The sequence below is a fragment of the Trichogramma pretiosum genome, unplaced genomic scaffold, assembly GCF_000599845.2.
Source record: "Trichogramma pretiosum strain Unisexual culture from Peru unplaced genomic scaffold, Tpre_2.0 scaffold8, whole genome shotgun sequence".
Classification (NCBI taxonomy): Eukaryota; Metazoa; Arthropoda; class Insecta; order Hymenoptera; family Trichogrammatidae; genus Trichogramma; species Trichogramma pretiosum.
In genome coordinates, this window is record NW_019641699.1 from 1,896,675 (window position 1) to 1,911,261 (window position 14,587).

Genomic DNA, 14,587 nt, shown 5'->3' on the forward strand with positions numbered 1-14,587 from the left:
GTAAAATGGTGTTTTCGCAAACATTAGAGCGTGAAATCAAATACACTAGAATTTTTTTGTTGATTTTTCAGAATTTTCAATTTTCAAAAATCGGAAAAAATTTTTGAAAAAATTCCTTCATATCCTTAGATGATTTTAAGAGCTATTTCGTCAGTAACATTTTTTCCCCAAGTCCATTTTTTATTTTGAGTTGAAAATTCCCGAAGGTTCTTCATTTTTTTCTTGTTCCAGACGCTATTTCATGGGCTCAAAATTTCATTTCATCAATTTGAATGGACATAACTTTTTTACTAGGGCCATAAACGCTTAATTTACACCTAAGATATCAGATCCTAAACAATTTTCAAATCTAAAATCAGAAAGAAAATATTTTTATTCTCAGAACCACGTTTTTGTGGATAAGATTATCCATAAAAATTGAGCCATTGATTTTTCCGCAAATCGAACGTTGAATTTAAAAAATTCACGGAATTGTATTTTTATAATGCTTGACCGAAAACACAACGGTTTCAAAAAAAGATAAAAATTTGTTCGTTCCGGACTAGATGGGTTAAAGTTCACAATATTGTTATATATTTATCTAAAAAAGTTTATTTGCTGAGGAAGTGAAAGAAAAATTATCACAATCTCAATTTAACATCTTGTTTCATAATTCTGTTACAAGGAAAATAGTTTTTTTCAAAGTTTTGAGAGAACATAGCATTTCATATCAATTTTGAATGAAAATAAAATAATTCTGCAAAATGTATACTTACGATTAATATTATTGTTGATTTTTTTTTATTGTTTTTTCGACTTCGAAATAAGTACAGCTGCAGATTGAAGGTACTTTCATCATCATACTGTAAAAATGATAACTTATAGAATTGTAACTGTTTGGTATTTTCTTTTGTACCAAAAATCTTATGAGGAAATTTTATGTTCTTGCATAAATATTCCTATCTTGTAAATTATCGAAAATTCTTGTTATTTAATTTGAGTTAAATTTCATCTACAAAAGCATCACGCTAAGTAAGAATCTAAAATATTGTATTACTTGACAGCTCAGGTACACCTCTAAGAGCAAAGTTTAACAAAAATAACTGTTTTAAGTTTGATGTGAATAAAAAAAGTAAATAATTGTATTCACATTAAGTTATATGAAGGGATAATTTGAAATTTATTAATTTTTGTAAGTAATATGTCTTGGTACTAACGTTAGTATATAAAATACATATTATATTGGATGACTATGTGAATTAATATGTAAATATAGAAATTCTACGTTTATTGAAAGGCATATTCTTTAAAATGATACTCAAATACAATAGTAAATATTTTTTGAAAAGTTTATTTAATCCCTAAGAGATATACAAAACAAACGTTTTTTCTTTGTAACTAAGATATTTCCTAAATTAACACAGGAAATTTTGTCATGAGTTCTTATTCTTTTTCATTTCTCGTTTTTACTTGGTTTTATTTTATACTCATTTAGTGTATCACCATTAAACGTATCAGCGCTTATTAATTTATATTCTCAGTATCAGTACAATTCATTTTCAACCAGCTATACTCATTTTAAATCATGCACATCTGCAAATCAGTATTAAAATATTACAATTTCATATTTTACAGTATTATTAGTCCTCTAACTCCTTTTCCTATGATGAGATTTTCATGCCTTACTTCTTTTTAGTTCTTATTATCTTCTCTTTCGCACTGTGTATGGTTGCACTTGGTTGTATTAATACATATAATAATTATAATGATCATATTAATACAGTCGCATTTTTTCTTAAAAAAAAAAAAAAAGAACGATGCAATAATGCATTTGAGGTAGACAAAGAGTCGTAATACGCTGAATGCGTCCAATTAGTTGAATAGTTCGTCTTTGCTTTTCATAGAATAATAAGAATCGTTTTCATTACAATCAGTCTGATTATAAAAGAAGTCGAGCTTCTTGCATAATGTTTTGCTATTTTTGTATATTAATAATTATATCATAATTATCGTGTCAATAAAATCTTGGAATAATATAGAGCTTGCATTTTATCATCAGCATCCCATATAATAGATTGCTCTAATTGATGACGTTTAGGTAATCTGTACATACTATGATCTAGGAATGTTAACATTACAAGAAACCACAATGATTTATTATAATACAGCCTGCTGTACACCAGAATGATTTTCATGAGATAGCGTATAGCATTTGAGTATTACTTACACTATTAATGTATTATTTGAATTTCATCGTTAGACAAAAATTTTAATTTAAATATTGTTAAGTGGTGTGTTTAATTTAAAGAAATCATTTATAAAATCTTAAATCCATTGTATTTTTTTTTTAAGAAATATCATTTTATTGACAAAATGAAAGTTTGTAAGAAGGGAATATATAAACGATGGTAAGGGGCAGGGACCGATCGCTTTGTTCAAACAAAACATACAAATAAGTATTATTTTAATACAGTCAAACCTACTCGTCAGGCATATGAAAAACCATTTTTTTTTAAACAAAACTGAATGTATTGTACAACGATTACAATCGCACAAATTTTTCCAAAATCGATCGATAAAAATAAAAAGCTGGCATTTAAAATTGAGTTCACTTAAAGCGTAATTACAGCGATTACTAAAAATTCAAACTCTTTCTTTTCAGAATCTATTAACGATATTCTTATGGATTAACAATATCATTACTCGTTAAAAAGCTAGAGAATGAATCTTTACGCGTGTGATATATTTCTTACGCGTGATACTCATCCTACACTGCGCTATCTTTTTACTCTTATGCTCAAAACTTTTGTGAAATACTTAATTATGATTGTGCTCTTTCCGGCTAACGAAGCAAAATTTCGAACGAATGTGCTTACATCACTCTAATCGTATTACAATTCTTTCATAGTCATTTTTTTCTTTTGATTTAAGAAAACATTTTTTTAGTTTTCTTTCGCTCATTCTATCGCTTGCTAAGTAAATAAATATCACTCAATCACGCGCATCGCAGTCCTAAATAAGAGTTAGTTATTACAACATCAACTCCGGGAGATCGTTTTCTTGCACAACAACGTACACGCGATTAAGATCGAATCCCCGTACCTCAAGTGGTTTATAAAAAGCAATATAAATTACGCAGGTACAGCTAAGTGCTGAGGGTCTGGTCGCACCAGCACGTTTCTTAGAATCGCGATAATAATTCAAATATAGGAAAAAGTCAAAGGACATAACCATAGAAGAAAGTAATAAAGTCGCGGTTTCCTTATTTGCACGCGATTCTTTATCAGCCGATTCGAGCATGAGAATTAATTAAAAAATAATTATAAGTAGTATAACTGTACAAAAATCGAGTAATTACAAAAGAAAACTGCATTTATTTGTTCATTTAATATAAACCTCGTTAAATCGCATACTATACGCTGGCACCGAATGAACTGAACTGATAACGTTCCGTAAGCTTACTTAAACCTACTAAAGATGGAACGCTCCGTCGATTACAATGCAATTGTGTTCTCATTACAACATTTGTCATTTATATTCATTCATCAATATATCAACTAAATCAAATGTATATTCAAGTTTTTTTATCTAAATAATAATTGCCGCTTTTTTGTTCAATCTTCTTTACTTTAAAAATAAGAGTGGAGACAATAGTCGGCGTTTCCATAAATAAATTAAGCCCCTGCGCCTTCCACCCCAAGACAAAAAAAAAGTGGGCACCATCTTATATGTGTTTTAGATTCACACATAACATGTCATTACTTTTGTAATCCATTTCGTTTATGTTATCTCTATCCTATGCCACTTTACATGTTTTGCTATCAATAGGTTAAAATACAAATGTTCATACACGCACGCACATCTGCCCTTTCTCGCATCTGTTTAAACACTCACACATACAATTTTTCTTTTTTTTCTCAATCAAATAAAATTATAATCAATCGCGGATTCATCGTATCTTTTATTTGTTTGAATTTTTTCGTTTGGTTCGCATTGTTTAAATCATTATAATCAATCTGAAACAGCCGTGAATTCGACTTGTGGTTAATATGTATTATTTGTTCTCCTAGAGTTGTTTGTGTAAGTACTCTCACGCTAAGGTCAATGGCATGTACAGTAGGTGAGGCATGTATTGGGATCAAGGATACGGGTGATAGATGAGATTTTTTTATCGACGTGCGTCCGCTATATTATTATTATTTTCATCAATGTCCAGGCTATTCGTCTTCTTCTTCTCCCCACTCCTCTTCACTTTCAGCTTTTTTTGCAACTATGGCTGGTACACCGACTCCAGGACCATCCTTAATTTTTTTTTTGTACGCTGTCATTTCCTATAAAATTGCGATGTTTTTAAAGATGCCAACTTGAGTAAGATAGAAAAATAGATTTTAAGATGTACATAGCAGCTATGTACTTACCCTTTCATATCGAGCCTTGTCTTTTTCAGCCATGGCTTCATATTTGCTCTTTAGTTCGGGACCAGCGTCGGACCATCTTTTACCAAGTTCCTTAGCAATATCACCAACTCCGTATTCTGGGTTGATCATCTTAACCTTAGCTCTTTCATCATTGCAGAACCAGAAGAATGCCGACCTAAACAAAAAAATTGAATCACATGTTAGCGGACAATTTAGCAAAGTTAAGTATAAAAAATTTTTATTTATAGTATATAATAAGGTTTTTTTCCAATGTTCATGATAAAGTTGTTTAAATTTTTTTGAAATTGATCTGATTGTTTATTTTTATTATTTCATAAGACAGTAATATAAGCTATATTTTATAGCTTTCATTTTGAATATGAATCTTTTAGAGTAAAGTGAATTCAGCATAGCTTATTAAATTATTTTGACAATATCAATACTTACAGAGATCTCTTTGGTGCATTAGGATCCTTGATGTGCTTTCGCTTTTTGCCTCGGCCTCCCTTCTCACCTTTGGGAACGATATAGTTCTGCATCTCAGCATCGTATCTCTTCTTGTCTTTCTCTGCCATCTCGTGGAAACGTTTTTTTTCTTTATCACTCATTGTCTGTAAAAAAAAACGAAAACAAACATTGCATTAAAGATACGTTAGCGTATTTTTCTCATCGTTCAACGCATCATTTGAAAAAAAGCATTCATCAATTCTTTTTAAAGACAATATTTTTCTCCAACTATGGTATTCCAACATCCATCCCCTCCATATTTTTTCGAAATTTACATCTACCGGTGAAAAATGCACGTATAAAAAAATGTATATCTATATAAACGCGCCAGTAGAAAAACAACCACCACCGCTATTGCACTACCCCCACTAAATACCAAGTCTGTAAAAGGCTAGCACGTATTGATCGGACCAGTGTACCCGCCGCTGCGCCGTTATCTACCCCCCTCAGTCTACGCTCGCTGTCGCGTTTCCCCTCTTTTATAAAGTTATCAATTTTCATCGTATCAAAGCATTGGTTACCTTCGCGTTACTTTTTTTCATAAGTATCGATTTTCTTATTTTTCATCACAATTAATTTTCAAACTATTCGTCTAAGATTACAATTTTTTAGTAAAAAATAACATAGAGCAAAGGAAATATGTAGATAGGCGGTATTGAGTGGGGACATGCAGAGGGTAGTATAGCGGCAGTAGGGAACACCAAAGCGAGTTGGTCGATACCGTCACCAGAACTGCCGTTTGCCACCCTCACCCTAACCCACTTTTTTCCCCTCCTCGGTTCACCCCTCTATTTTCCTCGTTAATTTCGTTCCTTCGTAGCTAGCTCGCTCGTTCGTTCCCTCTCTTGCTTCCCATATATTATAAATATATATACGTATATATTATATAATCATTATTTTTCTCAGTGATGAGCATTAGCAATAAATGCAGCATACAAGAGATAGTAATGAAACCTCTGCATACTTCTTCGTTTTCGGTAAAAAAATATTATGATCGAGTAAGGTTTGGAAAACACATAGCCAGAGTTCTAATTAAGATATGAGTAGAAATTTATTTTTATTTTCTTCTCAATGAAATGCATTCATCATGGATACCTTGTGATTTCATTTTTTTATAATCATTTTAATATTCACAAAAGTTCTATAATATATTCTTGAGATTAGCCTATACCGAGCTTCGAATGCATTATTTATCAACGAGATTAAATAAAATAACTCGCTTCGAGAATGATAGAAAGCTGTGGACAATTTTACTACTTTTCATATGAGATTGATTTTTATTAAACTCAGCAAAAAGATGATATATCTAATAATAGGTGCGCGTAAAAACGTGATGCGCTCAGCAACGAATATCTATATAGATAATAGTGCACGTGTTTCATATACATACGCCGATTACGAGTATGAGAGAGGGAGAGATCTCGATACAGAGTGCGCGACTACAACGCTGCTAATGTTTCCGGTGCTAGTCAATGATAGACTGACGCACATAGCACAAGAGCGAGATAGAGAGGGAAAGAGAGAAAACATCCGTCTATACCGGGCAGGTGCGGCGTGTAAAACACGGCTTCTTCCTGCTTTTTTCGCCAACTAACGAAAGAATCACGCTCGATACATGGATTATTCGTCAATTTGATGTTTTTAAAAAGTTTCCTTTCTCGAGCCAACATTTTGATGCATGATGTAATAATAATAATTATTAAAATAAACTTGGTATGATGTAATCTGGAGTACATAATAGGCGGATTAATAGAACTTGACGACAGCAGCACTACATTACGCAAGTGGTTAATTTTCTTTTTTCCTCGTGTTTGATCGATATTATTTTTTTCAAGATCTTTACAAAGGTTTGAAACAGTACTGTGCCCAGAAATGGATGCTATCTTGCGTTGTTTCCATAAATTGAGATACCAACTTTCTTTTAGTTGTTAAAGAGCGCGGTATACATGACGTGAGCATATAACGCATGACGTGCGATTAGTTACTTGTGAGAGGGAATATAATCGAGAGTATGATTGTAAGAACTCCATTGAGTGTTTATAAATTGATAAATATTGATGAAATTAACTCTTGATGTCAGACGCTCGAGTTTACGCATATGCACATGTCCGATTCTCTGTTAACTTACCTGTTCAAAACTATGTTTCTGTAACTGCTTAGACGAACATGATGTTTGACTAGTTAAAACTGTCCCAGTTTTGAAAAAAGTATCTAAAGTGATTTGAGCACTCCGATCAACACTTGATACTAATCACAGAGATATCTAATTCGGACTTGATTTTTGAAAAACTTGGATAAAGATGATCAAACCATACAAACAATGGAAGATAGTTGACATTGTAATAAATCTTGGTGAATTTTACTCTGATCAAAGTTTAGATCAAACTTGATTAGATTTTAACTTTTAAATTTCTTTCAATAACAGCAAATCAATCAGAACCGAACTAGGAACTTTTTTGAATTGCAATTTGCTGTCCCAAAAATTTGATTTTAATTCTGGAATAATTCCAACGAGACAAACATTACAGATACAGGACAATTTTTTTAAAAAGGTGAGTTGACAGAAAATTAACTATATTCACTAACACAAAAACATTTTACATAGTATTTTAAACAGTTCCCGTGGCGAGGGGGTAATTTATGAAATTACCCTCATGACTATAGAATGAAAAATCTCGTTACGAACACACAGATAATCTTAAAACGAATTATTACCGCTCATATTATATTCGTTAGGTCATTCATACTGTATGTTGCCTACAACACAAGTAATCAATCGACTTTTTGAAATCACGGGTGATATCTTTGAGTATCGAAGATGCTTCAACGAGTTTAATGGAAGATTTCAATAGTAAACGACATCAATCGAGTAATGTAGCGACTCGACGTGACGCGACACAACACGAAGCACATACAAAACGCATATTACTATTTCTGGAAATTTAGTCTTTCTGCAAGGTTCAACGAACTCTAAGTTACGTTTGCGGAAAATATACAGCGGCTGTATACCTTGATCTGCTGGAGCTATTTCTTGCCGTTTCTCGAGACCGTTTTTTATTAAGTATTAATTTTATAAATACTGAAGATACTATGAAAATTACAATTTTTCTATTTTCCCTTATGCTAATTCAGTATTATTGAAATAGTCAAATCGAAAGTTTTTTACGAGTTTCAAATATGTTTGACGTTTAATATTAAATTGAGTAATAGAATATTGTTGATAACTGACCTTCCACCTCAAAGCGCACTTTTTGGAAAATTCCTGGAAGACGATGTTCTCATCGGGGTGCTTTTTCTTGTGTTCCTGACGGCAAATCTGAACGAAGAACGCATATGCTGTCATGCGGCCCCTTGGCTTGGTATTTTTTGCTCTTTTATCCTGTTGCAAAGCATTATTTTGATGTTGTAGATTATTTTGATGGTGCAACTGTTGTATCTGGTGCTGAAAAATCGAGAAAAACCCACGTTGTTGTTGGTCATAGGTGCGGAGAAATTTTTCGGGAATAATGTAAGGAATGTATAAGATTTATATTGTTGGAAAGTTGTTAAATAGAAAAAGCGTTAAATTCGTATCACTGGAGCAAACAAAACGGTATTTTAAAACTTAAAAATTAGTTAATATTTTGAGCTCAATAATCGCCTGTAGAGATCGGAAAGTGATAATACCAAATCATCTTTTTCATCTATTTAAACTTGAAGTTTCAAAAATTGATAAGGGAAAAATAATCTGCATTGATTTTGAACCGATCAAAGTCATTGGACGTATGACTGAGCGGACATTATAATTGTGTGATCAGGAAATTAGTTTCAATTTCCTATATCGTTTAACGCATGGTTACTGATCAAGGTTGTTGCAACTCCGATATATATTATCCCATAGATAGTTATCTTGACAAGGAAAAACAAACGCATTATTTTTCGTGGCCAAAGCGAAAATATTTCGTCCCTCACAGTAGGTTTCAACATTAACCAGTCTTATATAAAGTATGTATGGCGTTCAACTTCACCTAGCTACTCAACGAACTCAATACCCGTATCAACTATGTAGTGATTTTTGACTGCATACAAGTTTACGAAGTGAAACATCTTGTACTCTAGAGAATAAAAAAAAGAAGCTTTGACGAAAATGTGTATACTATTATACGTAGTACATAACAATATAATTTTAACAGATGCAGTTGTGGTTTATTTTTTAGCAACATTAGGGATATAGTATGAGATGAAGGCGAGTGCAGCAACAAATGTTAATGAAAACCCATATGTACGCTAGTTCAAAACACTATTTTTTCTCACATCAGCCCAAAACTAGCGGCAAAGTAGCATATTTTAGGTTAGAGCGAGAAAAAATTTTTTTTGTTTAATTTATTCGATTAATCAATGTTGCTCGCCCAGTGCGCCTCCCTCTTTCTATTTCTCTTTGTAATAACTAACCCTCATGCGTAAATCACCTTCAACCCTCTTTCATAGTTTGCGAATTTCGAAGCAGCAAAGCGAACGTGGAGGCGGAGGGAGCCGCTTAAAAATCGCGTAGTGAGAGAGAGAGAGAGTTAACCGTCGGACGAAGGCGGGATGAAAAGAGAGAGAGAGAGAGAGTAAGTGAGGTAGAATCAATAGCCCGAGTTGTATGCAGCAGCGGCTCCCTCTCTTTATATATATATATATACCTATATGATAAATACCTAGAATTTTTTGAACCTTGAACGAAGTGTAAATTTATAATGAATAAAAATGTATTAAAAATGCAGAACAATAATTATTGTAGAAAAGATTTTAATTAGAATCGTAATAGAGTATTCTCGAGATTCATTAAATCAAATTTCGGAATATGCTACGAAATAACTGATCGTGGGTACGATGATAAATAAATACGCGTGGGAAAGTATTTTGTACTATACTTTCTTTACGGCCATGTGTGAAAGACATCAAAAACATACCGTTACATCAATTAAAGGCAAATATTAACAGGTAAATAGATTTTCAAAAATCAAAAGGACTAAAATATATAACTAGAAAAAACAACTTTTTCCAGATGCGATTTTTGAAATCAGAGAAACAATTCAATGTAAAAAGTGTCGATGACATGAGTTTAGAATGAATGATATATTTGAATCCATGATTTGGGCTTAAAAAATCAAAACTGTAAACGATGGCCGATGTATAAAATGAGCAATACAAAATATCCTCACGCCATCATTCAGTAAAATCGGAGTGATTTTAATTTCTTATCCACTATTTTTCATGTATCAATAATGCGCAGAGAAATAAAAAAAAGTGTCGAAGAAAAATGTAAAAGAACAAAATAAAAAATTGTTCTCGTCGATTACAGAAAAGGCAGTGAAAAAAATTATATGCGCCCGACAGTCTTTCGGACAACACACCATGGCTAGCGGGAGAACAAGCACCGAGCCAGAGTGTACAAAATGGACGGGGTTCTCTTTCTCTCTCTCTCTTTCGTTCGTTCGTTCGTTCGTTCGCTTGCTAGTTCGTGTCGGTATATATGGCGTGGTGGAAGCAGCGGGGCACACAACATACACACACACACACACATACACCGACACGTGAAAGTCCGAAAAGGCGCGCAGCTATATAGACAATCTCAAAACCCATGGGTCCGGGCGTTATAGGCCTGCGTTAAAAATGCACCAAAAAAACCTTACAGAAACGCGTGCGATTATTGTTGTCATTAGATTTTTTTTATCAGGGCCCGCGTGACACGACGCAATGTATTATAGTGTCAAAACCCGTGATGTTGTAATTACGTTATTCGATAGAGGAGAAAATTCATGCAACGGCTAGCTGTATAGGCGGCGTAAATTTCGAGAAAAATAAGTTAGATTTCAGGTTATGTGTGCAGCGAGACCGAAGATGTAATCTCGTATCACACTCTATGATCGATCTCAAACGAGTTTTTATCGCAGTCTCTGTCTTAGTGGGCGACAGTCTCGAATTAAAAGATGATAATTAACACGTGTTTCCTGGCCTAGCTACTCATTTACTTGATTCTTCTCTTCTCATTGTCAAATTGATTAAAATGAGCTCAAATAACGTTGCATTACGTCTCGATCAAATTTGTGGAAAAAACGGCAAAAACGAGGAGTCGTTACATGTACCAAGTGTAAGAAGACAACACGGCACGCATTACACGCACACACGTGTCGATTTTAACATAGCCTAAACAGCCGGCTATTTCGGAGTATAGACAGATCGTTAGTTTTCGGCGTTTTTTTCACAAATTTTGGGACCGATACGAAGTGACCGAAGAAGATGTAATAGCTCAAGGCAGAAAGAAAGTAACTAAGTCTAATGAATGAATGAAACAAAAAAAAGAAAAGTACAATTTGCATATTCGCTTGAAAGTTGTTCTGTACCGGCGACATCAGTTGCGCGTTGCCTTGACTGATGAGGTGTTGGCCCTGCTGCAATTGCTGCTGGTGAAGGTTGTTCTGTTGGTCCATGACCTGGCTGGGATACCACCACTGATTGGTGGCGGAGACCGGCACGCTCCTGTAGTCGTAGCCCTTCATGCCCTGCATCGCCGCGGCGGCAGCGGCGACGGGACTCGACGAGGACACGGGACTGCTCTGTGCCCCCGTCGTCGCCGGGTTCTGGAAGCTCGAGGCCATTTTGTACGTAAACAAGTGCTGCGTCGCCGCGGCCGTGCTCCTGACTATGTCCTGCTGGTGCTGCTGGCTGAGCTGCTGTTGTTGCTGCTGCTGAGCAGCCGCCGCGGCAGCCGCCTGCTGGTTCAGCAAGTGCTGCTGGAGGTTCTGTTGGTGCTGTTGCTGAGCCTGCTGCTGTTGCTGTGCCTGTTGCTGGGCCTGCTGCTGGGCAGCGGCCACGGCTGCGGCTTGCTGCTGCTGCACCGCGGCTGCCTGCTCGTTCGTCAAGCCAGCCGGCCACCACGCGGACGCGGCTGCTCCGGCGCCACCGTCTTCCCGGCTACCGGGCGCCCACCTATGGTGATCCGACATGTTCGCAGCACAACTCCGTGTCCCTTAAAATGTATGCTGCTGATGATCACGAGTGTGTACGATCTATACACGACTCTGCACTGGCACGCAAACTTGTGTGAGTGTGTGTGTCTTTATGCGACGACGTCGTTGAGGCACGCGCGCACTCGAGCTATGTAAAAATCAACTGTAACTGTTCGAACGACTGAAATCTTGTATCGCTACTTGGCTATGCTAACGTTCCTGGACGACGATGCTTCTGCTGCACATAGATGCTCTATTGTCGCTTATTATCTTGCACATTTACACCGTAGGTAAGGCAACTATATCGACGACGACGACACAGCCGAATCGACTTCTCTATTCAGCATAAAAGTAGCAGCATGCAAGATCGTTGGGCACACTGGCAATGGAAGTATAGCGAGTATGCGTGTGAGAGAGCGAGTATGCGTAGTGCGCTTGTATGTGAGAGTGCGATTCACACACAGAGACACACGGACACGTTCACACGTACACGCACGGACACAAGTACAGAGAGACACACTCACACACACACAGCGACACGATGAACACACCAACACGCGCGTATATAACGAGTACGTTGCCGAGAGAGAAGGGCCCTTCGATACACACGTACACACTATATATACGTATATGTTACACGATCGTGGCTGCTGCTGCTGCTGCTGTTGCTGGCCGAATCGCTGTTTTTCACGAGACTCGCTGGATGCTTGAATTGCTCGTCCAAGAAGCTGTATCGGCTTTTTTTAGTACAACCAAAGCGAATACTCGCGGCACTATCATACAAACACTGCAGATTCGGATAATCGTACTATATAACCTGCGCACAGACTTGTGTTATAGCTAAACGTGTATATGTATGTAACTCAGCGTATGTATACGTAGATACGTATATGTGGTGCGTGTGTATATATATATCTATATATATATTATGTAGATATATATATATAAATATATGTAAGTATTAATACACGGTAAAACCTCTTTCTTGCAGCGGGACGCTGCTGTTGCTGAGCCGCTCTCTTTGTGCTATGCTATGCTGCGGCTATGCCTGCTGCTGTTGCTCCGGTCGTCCCCCACTATTGTATAGAGCCGTCGCGCACACATACACACGCACACGTAGTCATGTACACGCGCGAATCGCGAACGGGCCACAGAGCGAGCGGGCGAGCAAGCGCGCAACTAGCGAGAAAAAGAGAGAGAGAGAGAGAAGCTACGCAAAAGCAGCAGCGGGCGCCTCTTCTATCTCTTTCGCTCGCGGGTACCTTCGCCAGGAGCGCGAGCAAACGGCATATATCGCTGTGGCGCGAGCGGCCAACGCAACGTGCTTTTCTGGCGGCGCGGCTACAGCCTCTCTTCGGCGACGTCTGGCAAAGGTCCTTCTGCACTCGGAGTAGATGCGACTCCGTCGGCTAGTTGACGACGGCCGAATCGAGCACACCAAATTTTATCGAGATGACTGCGTTCGAGCACTGAGTCACCCCGAGTTTCGATACTACGAGCCCCTATATGCCTGATGTTTATCGGTTTGTTTTTCTTTTGTTGTTGTTGTTGTTGTTATTTCGTTTACAAAAAACAATGGAGAACTGTTCACTGCTGGCGTAGCGTCGAGCCAACCGCCACCAGATACATATCTCTCGATCTCTCGGAACGTGCATGCACAACTGCCTCGCTCTATTCCGCGCTATGCTGCTGCTTTTAATCTGTCTGCTGCTGCAACTGCACCCGCCGCTGGCTCCGTTGCTGCCACTGTCGTTGCACGTACGATTTTCTCTCTCTCTCGGAGAGAGAATTTTCCCGTGACGAAACCCTCACTCCCTAGCGTTAATTTCTTTCGAGTATTCGTCGATTGTGTTTATATACAAAAACAACACTCGATGTGTATTTCTTAGACATACGACACAGGGCCGCCTCTAACAGAGCTAGTAATTCGCGCTCTCTCTTTCTCTCTACTGTGCTGGTAGTGCTGCCAGCGCCGCTGACTTGCTTGCAGCAAAGAGAGAACAAGATGTCGGCGGCCCTATACCTCTCTGCGAGTGTATGCGCGTGCACGGAACACACGCGCGCATATACACTTACATACGCGACAGCGGCGCACATACATACGTACGTACTTACGTACGTGCACATACATATATTCGCATACACACGCATACACTTGCACGAACGCGCCAATGTGTACGAGCGCGCCAATGTAGAGTTTATAATGGAAGCGAATGCGAAAGCCGAAGCGAGGGAGACGCTTCTTGCCTTGTGTTGGCTCGTACGTGAGTCTCTCCGGGCGAGTGTGTGCGTCACATGTACGCGACAAGCACACGCACACAGACGCCAACTCACACGCGGCCGAAACCTGTGTACGTGCACATCTCCCTCCCTGGCAAAAGCTTACGATATATACCTATCAGAGGCTGTGTACAGTAGTTTTCGCGCCGCTGCGCGATGGCCGCGCGTTATTTCAAGAGAGAAGGAGAGGAGACAACAGTGTAGGCAAGTATGTAGGGGAAGTGAACGCGCGAGAGAGAGAGAGAGAAAGACGGTGGTGCCACTGCCATGTCTTCTCTCTCGTTCGCACTCGTTTGACCTTCCCCCTCATGCTTACACATATACGAGCGAGCGAGAAAGAAAGAGAGAAGACCATCTGTCTTTATGCGCTCAACTGCGCCTGCGCAGCAATAGCGACTCGTTCGCTACTTTTTCTGTCTCGCTTCCTCC

At 37.6% G+C, this 14,587-nt stretch overlaps 1 protein-coding gene across 2 annotated transcripts; it reads right to left on the reverse strand.

Annotated features, from left to right (window-relative positions):
- Positions 1-1,624: 1,624 nt before the first annotated feature.
- LOC106653170 (high mobility group protein DSP1-like) lies at positions 1,625-13,807 on the reverse strand. Of its 2 annotated transcripts, none has more exons than XM_014372491.2 (5): positions 11,273-13,807; positions 8,134-8,346; positions 4,845-5,008; positions 4,398-4,572; positions 1,625-4,310 (listed from the first exon to the last, which is right to left on the reverse strand). In XM_014372491.2, exons 1-5 carry the CDS (start codon positions 11,873-11,875, stop codon positions 4,197-4,199), a joined length of 1,269 nt encoding a protein of 422 aa, XP_014227977.1. In that variant the 5' UTR covers positions 11,876-13,807; the 3' UTR covers positions 1,625-4,196. The 2 variants fall into 2 exon arrangements, with proteins under 2 accessions (XP_014227977.1, XP_014227976.1); XM_014372490.2 differs by having other exon boundaries at positions 11,240-13,807.
- Positions 13,808-14,587: the final 780 nt, after the last annotated feature.